This window comes from Electrona antarctica (assembly GCF_951216825.1).
Source record: "Electrona antarctica genome assembly, contig: scaffold_151, whole genome shotgun sequence".
Lineage (NCBI taxonomy): Eukaryota > Metazoa > Chordata > Actinopteri > Myctophiformes > Myctophidae > Electrona > Electrona antarctica.
The window spans coordinates 19519-39273 of NW_027637735.1; the positions used below are offsets into that span (position 1 = coordinate 19519).

The window sequence follows — 19755 nt, forward strand, 5'->3', positions numbered from 1 at the left end:
CAAAAAAATATAAAAACATTTATATAGGCCCTATTATACAGTATATGGCATATTAGTTCAGGGGTGCATTGCATGCAATGTAGTTCCCCTGGAGCAAGATTTCAATGATTTCCATCAAAAGCAATTCGGTAGTTTAATTTAACAATTAACAATATTTTTATAGTCTGCTTCACTTTGTCTAGGATAGCCAGATGCTTACACCTAGGGCTCCATTTTCGTCACCGCTAAACCCCTTATCCCTGAACTTACTATTTTGCAAAACATTTTTGAATAGTTAAAATGGCCAGTCTACACGCTCACAACGTGTCAATGTAGATTGGCTAGTTGAACTATTCAAAAATGCTTTTCAAAATAGTAAAAAAAAGAAGAAGGGCAAATAAGTTTAGCGATAAGGGGTTTAGCGGTGACGAAAATGGAGCCCCTAGGGTCCCTCCCTATTCTGGGACGAACATTCGGCAAAGATAGTGAATTCGGCAATCAGGACACATTGTAACAGATTATCAGCACATATTTCACTTCAAAAAAGTCAAAGCTTTCTCAATGAGTGGCAAATGACAGCCAGGGTCCCATTTATTTTTTTTTCAAAATATGTAAACATACAAGACTGTGACCGCAAAACAATAACAAGAAATGGTGTTAACCAATAAAATAAAAAATATATTAATATACTGAAACGAATGAATGTTGCAAGATCACAAAAGCTGGAATGCTCAACATCAATAATTTTTTAATATATATTATATATGTACTGTGTATATATATATATATATATATATATATATACTGTAGATTTTATATCCATATACACGTGTGAACATTAATGGATTCATTCAACGGTCCAAAATCCAATAATTCTTCAACCACACAGTCCTTTCCTGGCACATTGCACATAATCTCAGAGAATGTATTCATAAAGTATCAGAATACTGCTATAGAGTTCACCTCTAACTAATGAATGAATAGTGATGTTTTTAGTCATAACCTGACGGTACAATTTAGGGCTAATTTGTACTTTAAATTATAAACTAGGTTTAGGCTTTCTGAATACAATCCACAAGGTCGTGGATTGAAAAATGCACGTCTAACGGCCAATTAATCTCTTTTTTGAGTGGTCTGTAAACACAGGATCATGTTACCGAGGTGCAGTTCATTTGAAATGATGGCGATATTGATTAGATTTTCAAGTCACATCGACCAGCCCTACAACAGACCCCAAATGGCCTCCTTGTTCTGCCACACAGAACATACACGTGCAACTGCAAAATGCAGAGGCATAAAACTAGCCGATAGTCTTAAATGCTTTATGAATACAGACCTCAACAGTCAAAGAAAAGGCAGTTTCAGTGGACGTACACACTAGCTCGGCTGCACACCCCACTGAGGTACACAGATGTATACTGCACAAGTCACCTTATCGTTCCCATACTCCCTGATGAGGCAATATTCGCTGATGCTAGACCAACAGTGTCTCTCTTGTAGTGCACATAGTAGCAGGAATAATTAGCACATATTTCTTGGACAAAACATACTTTTGCAATACTGAAGCCAAGTGTCCCTGCATTTGCACACAATGCATTAACCGCACTGTGAATAACTATTGCACACAAGAATAAAATGATGTGTGCAAAATATCAAAATTGGGTTAACATGGCTGACAAGGCAAAGAGAAATTGATTCGACAGATTTTTGCACATACATCCACGCTTATAACAGACTGGACAGCTTTAGCCACATCCTTCAGTCGAGGCAATCTTAAAAACATTGGACACAAAGTTACAACGTCTCTTTGTTGTTATACTTTAAAGAGTAACCGATGGCGATTTCTAGACACTCCACCAGGGAGCCTGCCGAGAGGAAGTCCAGCTCCACCTCAATGAACTTTACGTAAATAGCCGAACGCTGACACAGGCCTTCGGCCCCTTCTCCTTCCTGCCCCACAGCGCCGGGGCGACAGTTGTCCTGCAGGAAACGGGTGACAGCGGACGACTCGTGGACGAAGTGCTTGCCCGAGGCCTGAAAGTGCTGGAACAGACACTGCTGTACGGTCCTGTCCTCGGCTATGCCTAGATAGCAGTAAGTAACTTTAGCCCCAGTCCTCTCCACCATCATCCCCTCTCCTTCTCCACCGCCATCCAGGCACGCCGCCATGCCATCCGACTCGGAGTCACACCGCTGTAAGCTGTGGTCGCCATGATGCGGCGACATCCGAGCTGTGTCTTTCAAAGGAGTCACCACCTCGTGGCCGATGGCGTAGAGTCCGTAGGTCTTGGGGATGTCCCCAGGTAGGAGGTACTGGGAGGAGGTGCCCTTGTTGCAGACGGCCACTCTGGACTGGGCGACGGGGATCCAGTCCACTTCCATGTGCAGCTCCAAGCAGCGAGCCTCACTGATCGTGATATCCAGGAACTTGTAGTAAACATTTTTCCAGTTCATTTTCTGCACTTTGGTCATGATGATGCGGCCCTCTGGCTTCTCCGGGTTGAAGTACTCGCGGAGCCGCTTGCCCAGAGGCACCTGGGAACTGATCTCGGCGTAGTGGTAGCGCACATTCTCACACCAGCGTGTGTTGTAGCCCACGCCAAAGATAGCCAGCTTGTTGGAGAGGTGCAGCCTCGAGAACTCCGTCCAGGTCTGGAAGTGTTCCCACTTGAGCTCCACCGACTCAAGGATACGCATTACATTCTGCATCATGTCCCGTTTTCTACACAAAATGCAGACAATATCATTAATCACAACAACCAACCGTGAGAAACTGTAATCGGTCATCAAGTTATACGTTTCAAGTTTAAAACAAACATAACAAATAATGAATGGCTCAAACATGGCTAAGTACATTAAACTAAAATAAGCTTATATTAAATACTGAATTTGTTTTTCATTCTAAAATAGAAAGCCCTTAGCCATGCCATGATTTACATCTCCTGGATAATGGAACTTTAAAGAATGCATTGAGGAAAATTATAATCAACTTGGTTTATGTCCAAACTAGCCTCGGTCCCAGTAACTAGCCTCGGTCCCAGTGTCCAAACGGACTTACTGTGTTTCTTCTGAAAGCTCTGGTTGGCTCTGCAGAACTCTAGGCTCCTGGACTTCTTCTGGAAATAAAAAGGAGCACAAACAAAATTTACACAAAACGCAACTGTCTTTTTACTGTGGCACTCAATCCTGTCTGCCCACTCTCACTCCTCCGATATGACTCTCACGATTGCGCACGCACGCACGCACACGCACACACGGTCGCACGCACACCAATTTTCTAAATCCCATTTTATCCCAATCCCATTTTGCCTGAGGAAGGTCCCTAGTGACCGAAACGTTGCTTCATTAAATAAGACAATACTCTTGTGCCGAGCAGATACAGTGTGCGGGTGTACCTTATTGATACAGTGTGCGGGTGAGATACAGTGTACGGGTGTACCTTATTGATACAGTGTGCGGGTGAGATACAGTGTGCGGGTGTACCTTATTGATACAGTGTGCGGGTGAGATACAGTGTGCGGGTGTACCTTATTGATACAGTGTGCGGGTGAGATACAGTGTGCAGGTGTACCTTATTGCTTTCAACTAAATCCCATTTTAACAATTTGCTTGACATTTTTAACTCTAACCCACGTCAATAGCCTATCTTCGAGCTCACAATGGGTCACATTGGATGTACCATTTTCAGTAAGCGACACCAGGGACACCCTTAAACCTCCATTTTCAGTAAGCGACACCAGGGACACCCTTAAACCTCCATTTTCAGTAAGCGACACCAGGGACACCCTTAAACCTAACGTCTAAAAATGCAGAATCCTAACACTAGAAATCCTTTTTAAACCTAAAAACAACCACCACATCTCTTGTGAGGACCAGGAAGTTGGCCTTCAAAATATTGATTTCTGAAATTCTATTAGTATACTTGCGCTGGGAACATAGTGAACAATTACCCCTCACTATATGCACACGCACGCGCACACGCACACAAACACGTGCACACACACACACTCACCAGCCTCCATGTCTCCCTCCTGGAAGGCGGAGGCCAGAACCTGGTTACACCAGTCCTCCTGCGAGAAGTCTTCCAGGGTGCTGCTGTCGGACTCCATCTCCTGGTACAGGCCGCTGCTGTTGATGAGCACCGGAGCACAGCTCTGGGAGTCCCAGCCTCCCTGGCCGAACACCTTCTCCAGCTGCTCTAAGGAGTAGCTGCTCTTCCGTTTCCCGATGCCGTGCTCCTTCACGCGGCTGTAACACCGCCGCAGTGTCTATAGGTGACATGAGAGGATATTATCCCATTTAGGCCTGACGTCGAAATAAAAAAAAACGTTCGCTCTGAAAGAATATTATATTCAAAGATTGTTGCCACATTTTTACGATTTAAAAAAAAATAGCAGACCTACAAGCTCGTAGCGCGCCACTCGGTGGCGCGCTATGAGCTTGTAGATCTGCTATTTTTCAATAGCTAAAGTATAACATAATGCTTAATGGGTTATTATGTCATCAACCAGGCTAGTAGTACCCCGTAGCTTCAATCCATTTAGACCTGAGCTCGATTCTACAAAATGTCTTCTAAATCCTGACAGTTTTCTGGAAAAAAACCCATGTTTCTCTAACAGTGGTTCTCATAGGCCTACCATTTCATGTCGCCTAGAATCATATGTATTCGGCCTCCTACCCCCATCTCAAAATATGTTGTTCCAGGGACCCCCTCAGAAGCAAAGATTTGAGTTAAAAACGTTCGCTCTAAAAGAATATATATATATATATATATATATATATATATATATATATTCCAAATTTGCGCCACATTTTCACGATTTTTCAAAAATAGCAGACCTACAAGCTCGTAGCGTGGCACTCGGTGCCGTGCTATGAGCTTGTAGATGTGCTATTTTTCAATAGCTAAAGTATAACATAATGTGCTATGACAACGTATATCATTAGGTTCCCAAGTTGCATCGTTCCCAAGTAGGCCGGTGATGGGGTGCAGCGACGGGCACGTACAGGTCTAGTAATGCTTTAAACCACCAAAAGGGGTTCCCGCCCAGAATGGGTAAAGTAATGTCATTTTAGTGGAACATAATATATTTGAATTGGATTAGATCATTGTTGCATACTTTACTGTATGTCCTCATTACGGGTCATTATACATATATATATATATATATATCTCTTATATGTCATATGTTGGCAAATGGTAAATGGTGCATTTATATAGTGCCTTTATCCAAGGCGCTTTACATAGATTGTGCATTACGCACATTCACCCATTCATACACCGATTGCGGCGGAAGCCATGCAAGGTACCAACCAGCACATCGGGAGCAATTTGGGGTTCAGTGTCTTGCCCGACACTGCTTCGACATGTAGACAGGAGGAGCCGGGATTCGAACCGCCGACCCATGGATCATTGGACGACCTGCTCTACCTCCTGAGCAACATTCGCCCGTATGGCGATTGATTACTCATTACCTACCACCAAGTTAGTACATTAGCAAGTAACGGTACACATTTGTAAAATGTTCTACAACAAACAGACAAATAGTGTATCTCCAGTGGTATGTGAAGGTGGTAAGTGGTCACCGCTTCACCTCCCAATGTATGAATGAATGGACCATTTTAAGAAGATGATGAATGCGTTCCTTCTCTCACACTGCTTTCATGTGCTTAGAAACTAATTGCAAAAAGGATATGCTATTCCAGGTATATGCTTCTTGGCAGGCACATTGGAGCGGATCCTGAAATCCACATGCTTGGTTTCAAAAGTCTACTCTCTTTTATGATCAGCTAAATCTAAACACCTTCACCCCTTATTGACTGACCACATTAAATGCATTATGCGACAGAGATACATACATACAAATGTGAGATCCTTAGGTTAGCCAAAATGGCAGGGAAGATCATGGGTATGTCTACACCTCCGATCACCCCCCTGGTCATCTTTGAGCAGGCCACCATTGGACAGGTTAAGAAAATTGTGTCTGACCCCTCCCATGCACTATACCCCGAGTATCGGCTAATGCCATCAGGTAGGAGGTACGAGGTCCATGCGTGCAAGTATAATACTGTACAAGCATTCCTTTGTCCCTCTGTCAATCACACTCCTTAACAGAGTCCTTGCAGAGGGCAGACAGGGTAGGGGTAGAAGGTTTTGAGGTGATGTTCTTCCCCTCGTTTGCACTAGGTACGATGGTGTGTGGTATTTTAATGTTGCACGGGTCACTGTGTGCCTTTGTTGTCTTGTATTGTGTATTGTATTGTATTGTATTGTATTGTATTGTATTGTATTGTATTGTATTGTATATTTGTATTGCATCTGTATGCTGCAGGGCGGGTCCTTGGGGTCCAAGACAAATTTCTCCCTCGGGAGACAAAATAAAGAAACCTTGAACCTTGATAGACAAAATAATCTTTTTAAAAAAATGTGTTATGCCCAGACAAATGAGACAAGCAAAAAGGTATGAGTGAATTGTGATCATGGAACCGAGAATTTAATTAATCTGACTGACTGCAGACATCATTTGGGGATGGGTGATGCTCCATTTATGCCATTATACCATCTGCAATCGTCTTTGAAAACTGTATCATCAGTAACTGTACAGTGCTGCTGTGCAACCAGTCAACAAGCTGAATGGGAGGGTGAGTGAGTGAGATGTCTGCAAGCGAGGACAGCAGCCTATGATGATGTTGTGCATCAGCATCACACCTAGATACGATCCTCATCCTGCCCCCCCCCCCCCCCCCCCCCCCCCCCCGCGTTTACCTTCATCCTCTCCCGGCACTGGGACGGGGTCCTCTCGTAGCCCAGCTCCGCCAGGGCTCTGGAGACCCGCTCGTACATGGCAGGCCCGGGGGCCTTGCCGGAGAACACGGTGCCCGCCACCTCCAGCTGCTGCATCCGCGCCTCCGTCAGCCTCTCGTTGCCCCACACCGCGATGAGGGCGTTCGTCTCGGACGGGGTCCACGACATTCCTCGGCAGGCGGTGAAGCTATTCGAGGATGAGGCCAGGCAGCTGCGACCACCGCCGCCGCCGCTCCCCGTGCTGACGTTCAGCGGCGAGAAGCGGTTGGGCGTGGACGAGTTGGAGTGATACTGGTTGCTGTCGCTCAGATCCTCCGACTCGGGCGACGGGACCTCTGTCTTGGGTATCTTCAACGGCGTCGATGCCTCCAGAGACTGCTCCGCGTTAGTGGACGCTGCCATCTTGCTTCTGTTGCTAAGGGGAGGAGGGGATGCCTCTTCTTCTTTTGGAACGTGTCGCGAGGGAAAGCTTTGCGGTGTTGCATTACTGCCACCTTCTGGAGTTACATTTACTCCCACGATTTTGATTTGCAGAATTACAGTACATTTCAAGCACAACTCAATACAAAACATGTTTACTGTGAAGTGGACGACACCAATAAAGCACTAGACTTGTTTACAAGAGGATCCGCCTTGTTCAATTCATCATAACATTTAGAGACATACACATATACACTTAATATATACTGTATATATGTATTGTAGTGTAGTGTAGTAATTGATTGATTGTTTGTTTGATTGATTGATTAACAGTTTGCAGAATTACAGTACATTTCAAGTACAACTCAATACAAAAACTGTTAACTGTGAGTGGACAACACCATAAAAAAACATTACACTTGTTTACAATTGGGCCCACCATTTTCAATTCAACACAATTGATTGATTTAAGTATTTATTAACAGTTTGCAGAATTACAGTACATTTCAAGCACAACTCAATACAAAAACTGTTAACTGTGAGTTCACCATAACGCATATTACACTTGTTTACAAGAGGGACCACCGTTTTCAATTCATCACAACATTTAGAGACGTACAAATATACACTTCTATATAGCCAAAAATAGGAAATCATCATAAAGGAGGTAAAAAGGGGGAAAAACCCATTTCGACCTGAGCTCGTTACAAATGTCTTCTAATTACAAATGTCTTCTAAATCTTGAAAGTTTTCTGAAAAACCCATGTTTCTTTTTTTTTCAATTTACGTTTTATTGAATTTTAATCAAACATACATGAACGACTGACAATTGACAAGACATACAACCGAAAACAAAACAAGACAATATACGTACAATACACACAAGGGGAGATGTCTGCCTCTCTTCTCTATCGATGAACATTCATAATACATAAGTATAATACAGGTGCATATACAGGTTAAACAGGTTTAACTGAAACTATACAAAATCAGGTCTTATGGTAGAAACATGAGCAATCCATCTAAACCAGTTATCTGTGAAGACTTCAACTTGACCTCTGAAGCTGAATGTAATTCTCTCCATAATAAATATACTATAGATTAAATCAATCCATTCATTTATAGTTGGTATTACATTTGTAAGCCACTTTTTTGTTAAGGCTTTTTTGGATGCCACCAGCAATACCCTCAATAGATACTGATCCTGCTTTACAAATTGAAGTCCCTCCAGATCTGCAAGATACATGGTTTTAAAATCAAAAGGAATGTCAACACCAAAAACTGCTTCCAGGACACTGTGGACACTTCTCCAAAATGGAACCACAGAAGGGCAACTCCAGAACACATGAAAATGATTTGCCAATGTTTCCCCACAGAGTCTCCAACAGTCCGACTGATACGTGTAATGTCTTTTCTGGGCTGGAGTGCAAAAGAAACGACTCACATTTTTCCAGCTGAATTCTCTCCATGTGGGGGAACTACTCATTTTCCACTGATGTTTACATATTCTTTCCCATTCTTCTGCTGATATAGTAAGGTTGCCCTCTGCTTCCCATCTTGCTTTAATATTCAGAGTATTATCTCCTTTCATGTTTTGAAGCACTACATATACATTTGAAACTATCTTTTGATAAGTAGAGCCTGCATACGCATTTTGGAAAATCTTAATGATCTCTACTCCTGTTGCATCTTCTCTTCTTAATAGCCTTCTATTTATAAAGTCTCTGATTATAGGTACCTAAAAAGGTCCTGATTCTGTAAATTAAATTTGTCTTTCAGGTCCTGGAAGCTCATCACATTACCCTGTTTTAAAAGAGTACAATATGCAGAGAGGCCATTCCCAATCCAACCTCTAAACCTCATGTCATGTGTACTAGGTCTGAAGTCTGAATCATATGCAAACCATTTGAGAATTCCAATTTTGTCCTTCAGTTTATATCTCCTAATTATTTCACACCACACCTTCAATGAACCTGTTATCATCACATTCTGAGGATCCGACAAGTGTTTGACCAAGGATGGGTCTCCCACCAACATGTTAATAGGTAGACCCCTTCCCATTGAACCCTCTATATCTTTCCATCTTGATTTGTAACTTGGCTTACACCATCCAATCAATGGTCGGATTTGAGCTGCTCTATAATAATCTCTCAAACATGGAAGGGCCAATCCCCCTCCTTCCTTTGGTAGTTGTAATGTCTTGAGGAAAAACCCATGTTTCTATGTCAGTCGTTCTCAACCATTTTTATGTCAAGGACCCCCAAAAATATATGTAATTGGCCGCCGACCCCCATCTGCAAATATCTTGTTCCAGGGACCCCCCCAAGAAGCAAAGCTTTGAGTTAAAAACTGTTCGCTCTGAAAGAATATATATTCAAACATCTGCGCCACATTTTCGGGATTTTTCAAAAATAGCAGACCTACAAGCTCATAGCGCGGCACTCGTTGCCACGCTATGAGCTTGTAGATCATAGTATAACACATGCATGCACGCAGTTTCCGTATCCGCTCCGGACCTCTGGACCTACTCTGGGCCTCTTGGGCCTAATAAGGAAATTTCTGTCCTTTACTGGCTTGAACCGTGCACTTTTTGTAAGAATTTTCAGCATACTTTTTAGTAGGCTACCATAATTTTACTTTTCAGATGCGGAGGGACGTCAGATTTGAATCAAGTAGGCTATATTTTAGCTTGGACACTGGATTATACTGTGTAATATGGTGAAGCTGTAGGCTACTTCAAGAGCAGTGTGTGTGTGTGTGTGTGTGTGTGTGTGTGTGTGTGTGTGTGTGTGTGTGTGTGTGTGTGTGTGTGTGTGTGTGTGTGTGTGTGTGTGTGTGTGTGTGTGTTTTCTTATTTTTTGGATAATCCTCCCTACTATAAAGTGTGCTGACCATATAAGGAGTTCCTCCCAGTTAACCCCTGGGGTCAAAAAACCCTCTCATCCAATCAGGATGAGAGGGGCCTTCCTCCAATCATGATCGAGTGGGGCGGGCCTTGGTGCATGTGCTGTTGGTCTGTTGTACTTCCCCCACTGTAGAGCGTGTGCATGTGCACATCTTGTTACCGGGTGGACCGGGTTTTTTTCCAAATCACCCAAATCACTGAATGCTCCTTTAAAGGCAGTCTGTGTGGAGGAGGAGGTGCCATGTGTATCCTTGAGTGAACATGAACTGTCGACCCCGTCATATTTGTTTCCTTGTAAAAGTAATTGTAATTTGTGGATTCAAATAAAGAACTAAAATGTGTGTGTGTGTGTGTGTGTGTGTGTGTGTGTGTGTGTGTGTGTGTGTGTGTGTGTGTGTGTGTGTGTGTTTGTTCTCCATGGATCGCCACCTTGCCGTGGTGGAGAACCTTGCGTGTTCCAATGAACCTGAGAGCGATGCCGTCGGGAGCTTAGTTTAGCTCCTGGTAGGGTCACCCATGGCGGTAAGGTCGAGGGGGAGGTTCCAGACAAAGTGCGATCCAAAGACCCCAACGGCGGAAGTGGCGGAGGATGACACAGTAAGTCACAACGGCACTGAAGGCGGATGAAGGCTGCAACAGAGGGTGGTCTCCAGTCGTCATGGACTCCATGCCATGCCCCTCTCTGCCAAGGACCGTGTGGTGGCTGCAGGCGCATCAGTCTCCCCACGTAAAAAGACGTCACGCGCAGGCGTCCTCCTGAAAGGAACCCATTCATTCTACATACTGGATCATTAAAGAAGACCTGTGGCGTCCAGGAAGAGGTAACGGGGGCAGGACAGTGAAGTCTGGCAGTTCCTAGCCACAACCTGGCACACAGGCGGTGGGTGTTTAGTTCAGTCGCTAAGCTCTTGGACTGAGGCAGATAGAGCTTCTCGGCAGTGACACCCACGACTGAGCAGCCCTATTCAGGGTCCACTCTGCTCACCCCAGTAGGGGAAGGGGTTAGAAAAGGTACCCTAAACATAGCCTGCCTCACAAAATCCTGTCTGGAATACCGCATCCAGAGGGATCACCAACACGCGGTCAGAAACAAAAACTAAAAAAATTACGTATTGGAGAGTCCAATACTCCAATACGTAAAAAATTACGTATTGGAGCCTGGAATGTGCGGACCCTCACGGACAACCAAGCCAGTGATCGACCTGAAAGAAGAACTGCTATCGTCTCCAGAGAGCTAAGGAAGTTCCAGATTGACATTGCAGCACTCTCCGAGACCCGACTGGCTGATGAAGGGCAGCTGAAGGAGGAAAAGGGCGGATATACTTTCTTTTGGAAAGGAAAGCCTGCAAATGAGCCACGAATCCATGGTGTGGGTTTTGCTATTAAGAACTGCCTCATTAACCACCTCCATGAACTCCCTGTGGGCATCAACGAGCGCCTAATGACCATACGTCTGATGCTTGCCAGTAGTCAGATGGCCACCGTTATTAGTGCCTACGCACCAACGCTTGATGCACAGGATGAAGTAAAGGAGGCCTTCTATGCTGACCTGGACAAAATTCTATCTGAAGTTCCCAAGGAGGACAAGCTAATCCTTCTGGGAGATTTCAATGCCAGAGTGGGACGAAACCACCACCTATGGAGGGGCACGTTGGGGAGAGAAGGAGTTGGAAACACAAACTCCAATGGCATACTACTGCTAACCAAGTGCTCAGAGCACAACCTGGTCATCACCAACACACTTTTCCGTCAGAAAACCAAGTTCAAAACATCATGGATGCATCCTCGCTCCAAGCTATGGCATCTCATTGATTACGTCATTGTCCGCTCCAAAGACCACCGCGATGTCCTTAACACCAGAGCAATGACCAGTGCAGACGACTGCTGGACTGACCATCGCCTCATTCGCTCCATCATGTCTATTCGCTTAATGCGGAAAAGAAGGGTGCAGAAAGGACAGAGCCGGCCAAAGCTTAACATCGACCTGTTGGGTGACACCACCTACCAACAACAGCTGCAGGATGCTCTTAGCACAGCTTTGCCCAAACAGTACCCGGAGGATACTGAAACACACTGGGGCATACTGTCCACTGCCATCATGAACTCCTGCAAAAACATCCTTGGTCACAAAAAGCGGAGACATCAAGACTGGTATGATGAGAATGACACAGAGATTCAGAAACTCATTGACTTCAAGCGGCAAACTTTCATCACCTGGCAAAATAACATCCACTGCAAGGTGAAGAGAGAAGCCCATGCCAAAGCGAAGGCAGCCGTCCAAACGCAAGTTAGGAAACTGAAGAACCAGTGGTGGACAAAGAAGGCTCTGGAAATCCAGCAGCTTGCCGACTCTGGGGATACAAGAGGTTTCTTTGATGCCACAAGAGCAGTATATGGTCCCAGACACCGCTGCCTAACCCCCCTTCGCTCTAAAGATGGGCTCTTGCTTCTGAAGGACAATGAGGCAATAGCAAACAGGTGGAAAGAGCACTATAAGGACCTCTTAAACAGGGATACTATTCCTGAGATGGAGGCTCTTGAGCAACTCCCCCAAAAGCCCATTGTTGAAAGCATGGGAGAACCACCCAGCCTGGATGAGGTGATGGATGCAATTAAGAACATGAAAAACAACAAGGCTGCTGGGCCCGACGGCATCCCAGCAGAAGTCCTAAAGAAAGGAGGACCCGACCTTCTTACGCACATCCATGCCCTGCTTCATAAAATCTGGGAAGAAGAGGAAATCCCTGCACAGCTTAGGGATGCCTTAATTGTCTCCATATTTAAGAAGGGAGACAAGGCAGACTGCGGAAACTACCGTGGCATTTCTCTCCTGTCCACCATAGGGAAGGCTCTAGCTCGCGTGCTGGCCAACAGACTCACTCCCCTGTCAGAAAACATCCTTCCTGAGTCTCAGAGTGGATTTCGCCCAAACAGAGGCACTACTGACATGGTTTTCACTATTCGTCAACTGCAGGAAAAATGCCGGGAACAAAATCAAGCACTATACATGGCCTTCATAGACCTCACTAAAGCCTTTGACTCAGTGAACCGCCATGCCCTCTGGCTGGTTCTGGCAAAGATTGGCTGTCCAGAAAAGTATGTCCGGGTACTGAGACTGCTGCATGACAATATGTCAGCCACAGTACTTAGCGGCAGTGGAGACGAAACTGAACCCTTCTGGGTCGACACAGGAGTCAAACAGGGATGTGTCATCGCTCCAACACTATTCTCCATCTTTATTGCTGCTATCCTCCATCTCACAAGCATGCATCTGCCCCAGGGAGTCGACATCATGTACAGGACTGACGGTCAACTCCTCAACATCAACCGCTTCAGGGCTAAAGGTCAAACCACCACCGTATCGATCATGGAGCTGCAGTATGCGGACGACAACGCCCTTGTAGCCCTTTCGGAAGAGGACCTACAGTCCATCTTATCCGCATTTGCGAAAGCATACAAACAGCTTGGTCTGGCCATTAACATAAAAAAGACCCAAATCCTCCACCAACCACCACCAAACAGTAGTACACCTGTCCTACCCCCCAACATCTCCATCGACAACGTCACACTGGAAAATGTGGACCACTTCCCATACCTCGGCAGCCTCCTATCCTCAAATGCTGTCATCGATGATGAAATACACCATCGCCTCAGTTGTGCCAGTGGCTCTTTCTCAAGGCTAAGGAAGAGAGTCTTTGAGAACCGTGACCTCCAACCAAAGACCAAAATCTTGGTATACAAGGCTGTGGTGCTCCCCACCCTTCTGTATGGGTCAGAGGCCTGGACCACATACAGCAGGCACATAAAGGCACTTGAGACGTACCATCAGAGGTGTCTCCGGAAAATCCTCAGGATTAGCTGGGAGGACCGACGCACTAACACCAGCGTCCTGGAGGAGGCAAACGTTTTCACCATCACTGCCACCATTGCCCAAAACCAGCTCAGATGGACTGGCCATGTTGTCCGCATGCCTGACTCTCGCCTCCCAAAACAAGTCCTGTACTCCCAGCTTGTTAAAGGGAAACGGGCCCCGGGAGGTCAAAAGAAGAGGTATAAAGACAATATTAAAACAATCCTAAAGAAGTGCCACATTGACCTCAAAGCTTGGGAAGACAAGGCAACAGACAGGACGACCTGGAGAAACCTTGTCCGTGAGGGTGCTGCAAAATATGATAATGACCTCCGCCATGCTGCACAGGACAAGCGCAGACTCAGAAAGGAGAGAGCATCCAGTAAACCGGTCCAACCCAAACCCACCACTACATTCCCCTGTCCACACTGCACCAGAATAATCGGGTCCAGGATCGGCCTCCATCGCCATCTGACGACCCACAAGGACCAAGAAGGAGGACAGTCATACTCGGATACGAGTGACCGCCGATGATGATGATGGTGTGTGTGTGTGTGTGTGTGTGTGTGTGTGTGTGTGTGTGTGTGTGTGTGTGTGTGGCTTTCATTTCAAAATTGTCTGGTCAGTTATGTCAGAAATAACTCACAGTCTATCAGTGACATAACGACCATGAGAGAGAGAGAGAGAGAGAGAGAGAGATTGAGGTTTAGACTAGCCTATACTGGTTTTAAATGTAGTCCCCCATAACACTATAAGTATAAGTAATTACTTGCGTAAGCAGAGCGTGCTGCAAGTAATGTTTTTCGTCAGGTGCTACGATGCGTTTGTCCCGTAGCAGCATATGACGTGATGAAGATATGTACCAATGCCAGGGTATAATTGGCTTTCGATGGTGACGTAATTTCCGTTAATCCACCCGACACTGAAACATATCTTTATTACGTCACCATTGAGAGTCAGTTATACCAGTTATACCCTGGCAATGGTACATATCTTCATCACGTCATATACTGCTACGGGACATACGCATCAACCTCTGGACCTCTGGACTCTCGGACAGGAAAAAGCTGCAGGTTGAAAAGGCCCTCAGCTATCAAATATAACAATATAACAGCAATTTTAAACAAACTATCTTTACACCTGGGAAAACTAAATCCATTCTCTTTGGATCAAATAGTAATCTCAGCAAGGCATGGCTTCTTGGTTAGAGTGGGTGACAATATTATCACACAAAAAGATGAAATTACCCATACATAGGTTCCATCCTGAAAATGAACAACATTCCTATTTCCTATAAAGAATCTCGTCACTGGTCAACAAAAACACCTTGAAGACCCTTACAGGAGCCCCCGTACAAAGTTTCTTCGACTTATATGCACCTCTTAGTACCACAGCACCTCAAAGGCCCTTAAAACAAGTCTCCAAACTTCCTAAAACAAACTAGTCAGGCTACTACTTGAGGGGTGCGAGAGAGAGGTGATGCTTTCAAGTTTCATCTGGTTTGTTTGGAATCAATTTCAACAGAAATGGCTCCAGGAAATGTCATTTAATGTAATTTACAGGAAATGTGGGCAATGGTCCATAGACTCTCGGAGGATGTCCTTGTATACGTCACGCCCTGTAGTGTGTTGACTGCACTCTTCAATGCATTCCATATGGGGCATCTGGCTCCACTTTGCCTCAGGCTCTCAGTTCATCTATCTCTCCCTCGCCTGCCCGTATAGGCTTGTCGACCGTAGTAGTACAGAACAGTATGTGGTTTTAAGTCGGGTCAGCAGGGGGGAAAAATATATAGCCATATAGCCTTGCCTGGAAGTGGAAGAACATTAGGCAGGTAATGCGGAGTGTTTTGAGTGGCTGTGAGAGCATGTGGGGTGTGTTTACTGACTCCTGCTTGTCTGTCTGTCTCTATATAGCTAGCGCAACCCTGTCTCCTAGCCACAGTGACTGAGGAATTCATTGTAAACAGCTGCCTGAGAAAACTAATCCGATTCCAACTAATGTATCAACTTAACTGAACACAACTCAACTCAACTCAACTCAACTCAACTGAATTCTATAGATATTAGATAATAGTGATTTGGTTAAATTACTTAATTCTCAGATCTGCTATAGACTTCATGGTAGGATAAGCTAGATAGGATAGTAATAGGATAACCTATTACTGATTTTCGGGACAATTCGGAACCGGGCTTCCATCCCAGGACAACACCACGAACTCGCAGCGGCAGCGCTGTGTCAGGTGAGACTTTAATTCCACTATTGTTTTTTGTCTCCACCAGGCCGAAGAAGGCATGGGGAAAGACTAAGAGTATGTTTTGCACTCCGTCCGTGTGTCCGCCCGTGTGTTCGTCTTGTTACCAGCTAATCTCCGGCACCGTTAACCCGGTCGATGTCAAATTTTGCACACACTCCCTGGATGCCGACGATGAACCTCTGCGCCAAATCTTCCACAATGGCCTGTTATAGCACCACCAGGAGGCCAACTTTTATTATATTACTCCTCCAGATTCTGTCCAGAAATCCCGCAAATCGTTACACACTATCTCTATAGTCATGTGTTCAAGCTGGATCTGTCCGATATTTCATATTCCATCCTAATTGGCTAAAATTGGCTTTCAAAGTTGGCAGGATTGGCCCGTTTTGAACAAAAAGCCTCAAATCATGAACGCAGCGTGCAATTTACGTGAAATCTTTCACGGACCTTCCTACTAGGCTGAGGAATATATCCCACCCTTTTCACATTGGCCTGTTAGAGCGCCACCAACAGGTGGATTTTTGCTAAACACATTTTTGGAACAAAATGCCTCAAATCAGGAACACAGTGTGCAATTTAATATAGTAGTAAATCTTTCACATACTTTCCTACTAGGCTGAGGAACATAGCCACCCTTTTCACATTGGCACTGCGTGAAAAACCTTGTTTGTGGGAGGGAATACCTCAGGTATATTTCCGATAACATACAGAAGTATGCAGCAGGTATTATCAGGTAAATGTACCATCCTGAGAGAGAATTTACATGTATTCACACCTCTTACCTGGGCAAGCAACCCCCCTGCAACCCCCCTGAAACATTTCAGTGTTTTTACCCAGTGTGACCTGTTATAGCGCCACCAACAGGTGGTTTTAGCAAAACACATTTTGGAACAAAATTATCCAATTGCCATCCAAGGCGTGAGAAGAAATGGCACCCTTTTCACATTGGCCTATTATAGCACCACCAGGAGAAAGTAAAGTAAAGTGAAAGTAAAGTTAAAGTTAAAGTTAAAGTAAAAGTGAAAGTAAAGTGAAAGTAAAATAAAGAGCCCCGAGGGGCACTTTATCTAGTTTGTTTTTGTTCTCTCACTCACTCACTCACACACTCACACACACACACACACACACACACACACACACACACACACACACACACACACACACACACACACACACACACACACACACACACACACACACACACACACACTGCACTTTCGCTTTCACTTTAAAAGTTTGTCAAAACCGCCACTCATGGTTCACTCATGGTTCAGAGCGCACTGCGGCTGGCCTGTCGCTGTCCACCGTCAGTGGTGCTGAACCATTGACCTTATGACGTAGAATCTACGACGTAGATAGTTTAATTCTTCTGGACAGGGAGGGAGGGTTGCAAGTAGGCTACAACAGCTAGTGAAAAAGGGTGTGGGTTTCTAATTTTCACTCATGGAGCCTATAGGCCTACTGTTGAGAGTGTGAGTTATAGGCTAGCTCTGTCACCTCAGGGAGGGTCATGTGACCCAGAGTCACATGACACACACATAGCCAGAGGCGAATACTTCTTATAACTGTCATGGTCTTCATTCTTCTTATAACTGTCATGGTCTTCATTCTTCTTATAACTGATATGGTTTTTCCCGTCCGTAGGTTTTAGGGTGTGTGTGCCATAACTATAACTGCTCTGTCGGAAAAAAACCTTCATGCCAGACACTCCTAATTGAATGGGCTAATTTCCGTTTGTGTATCACTGTATCTGGACCGTACAAGTTGACGGGAACTTGAGAAGTATTATGGATTTTTGCTGTTTTTAACAGGTAAAGCTGTCTTCTTGTTTTTAAGGACTTAAAGGACCCCGTCATTCTAGGATGTGTAGACCTGTAAGGGTCCATTTGGAATTGGAACCCCCTCGCGGAAGCCTGGTGGTCTCCTGACCCCACTGTGTGTGTGTGTGTGTGCGTGCGTGCGTGCGTGCGTGCGTGCGTGCGTGCGTGCGTGCGTGCGTGCGTGCGTGCGTGCGTCTCTCAATTCTCTCTTTCTCTCTCTCTCTCTGTCTGCTAAATAACTATCTGTGTATTTGTTTATGTGAAACCTACTGTAGGTTGAATGGAGATGGAGCTAGTCTTTTTCACTTTGTTTTTCTTTATATCTTTTGAAATATTGCTTAGCTACAAAACTTGTAATAACTTTGGTTTGACAGCTGGTGTGATGCAAGCCTATAGGTTACAGTATACTTAATATACTTAATTATGAAATGCACCTAATCCCTTCTCTTTTCCTGCAATTACTCTTTAGATCACCTACTGTATGGCACCGGCACCCGAAGAATCCTCTACCATCGACTACTCTGATGGCTTGGAGGACAACTATGAACCGTGTGAATATGGAAATCATGGATCCTACTTTCTTCCAGTGCTCTATTCTCTCTTCTTTGTCCTGGGAATTCTAGGGAATCTGTTTGTCCTCTGGGTCAAAATATTTGGGGAGCGGATCCGTACAATGACTGATGTGTGCCTCCTCAACCTAGCGTTTGCTGACCTTCTCCTTGTGTGCTCCCTTCCCTTCCTAGCCCACCAAGCACGGGACCAGTGGCTGTTTGGGGAAGCTATGTGCAAAGTGGTACTCGGTGTTTACCTTATTGGCTTTTACTGCGGGATCTTTTTCATCACCGTGATGAGTGTCGACTGGTATCTGGCTATAGTGCATGTATTTTCTTCACTAGAAACACGAACACGTTCTGTTGGAAAGATTGTAGCTGCTGTTACATGGTTTGCTGGATTTCTCGCCTCTTTTCCAGAACTGATTTTTCTTGAGGTACAGACGTTACCATATTCGAGCAAAACTCGCTCATTCTGTGCTCCCTTATACACCTATGAAAAGGTACCAAGGCACTTCTGGGCTGTCTTCGGCCTTTTCAAAATGAACATTCTAGGCTTGCTGATTCCGATAGCCATCATGGGTTTTTGCTACACCAGGACAATTTGTGTGCTCCGAGTCCGACGGAGCCAAACACCCATGAGACAAACTACACCCGTTTCGACTGGTATCAATGGACAAGACTGCTCGAATCGGCTAAGACAAACCGCAATCCGCTTGGCTCTTGTTCTTGTAGCTGCGTTTTTCTGCTGCTGGACGCCCTATAATATTGCTTCGTTCTTCAAAGCTTTGGAGTTGCTTGATGTTTATACAGAATGTAACAGCAGCAAGGCAATCAGATTGACTTTACAAATCACAGAGGTCATTGCTTACTCTCACGGCTGTCTCAACCCCCTCCTGTATTTCTGTGTAGGAGGGAGGTTCAGGAGGAATCTCCTTAAGTTGATAAACAGTTCTCCATGTAAACTGTTTCACGTCATGACCGCATCCCGTCAGTCCTCAAGACAGACTCAAAGGACCTATATTGATAATCCACAAGACACCCCCTGTGTGGATGACAAATGTGAGGATTCAATTGCATTAAAGAAGATTGAACGCAGCAATTCTATAAATTAACCAAATGATTGAACAAATTCAAGCATGTGTTTTAACAGTTTGGCATGTGAAAA

General features: G+C 44.8%; 2 protein-coding genes across 2 annotated transcripts; one reads left to right on the top strand and one right to left on the bottom strand.

Moving 5' to 3' along the window:
• Positions 1-552: 552 nt before the first annotated feature.
• msantd2 (Myb/SANT DNA binding domain containing 2) lies at positions 553-7231 on the bottom strand. Its single transcript, XM_079531576.1, has 4 exons — positions 6746-7231; positions 3992-4247; positions 3038-3095; positions 553-2701 (listed from the first exon to the last, which is right to left on the bottom strand). Exons 1-4 carry the CDS (start codon positions 7184-7186, stop codon positions 1774-1776), a joined length of 1683 nt encoding a protein of 560 aa, XP_079387702.1. The 5' UTR covers positions 7187-7231; the 3' UTR covers positions 553-1773.
• Positions 7232-16103: 8872 nt separating this feature from the next.
• Positions 16104-19532, top strand: LOC306918691 (C-C chemokine receptor type 4-like; the record flags this gene model as incomplete). The annotated part of the gene is made up of 3 exons (XM_079531570.1): positions 16104-16201; positions 18506-19243; positions 19500-19532. The coding sequence occupies exons 2-3, from the start codon at positions 18518-18520 to the stop codon at positions 19530-19532; spliced, it is 759 nt and encodes a 252-aa protein (XP_079387696.1). The 5' UTR covers positions 16104-16201; positions 18506-18517.
• Positions 19533-19755: the final 223 nt, after the last annotated feature.

Bases quoted from the DNA above. Each gene is read 5' to 3' on its own strand.
- msantd2 (XM_079531576.1), bottom strand. From the start codon at position 7,186: ATGGCAGCGTCCACTAACGCGGAGCAGTCTCTGGAGGCATCGACGCCG. The intron at 4,248-6,745 runs GTAAACGCGGGG...TGTCACCTATAG, and splicing joins AGTGCCGGGAGAGGATGAAG to ACACTGCGGCGGTGTTACAG. The intron at 2,702-3,037 runs GTAAGTCCGTTT...CATTTTGTGTAG, and splicing joins GAGCTTTCAGAAGAAACACA to AAAACGGGACATGATGCAGA.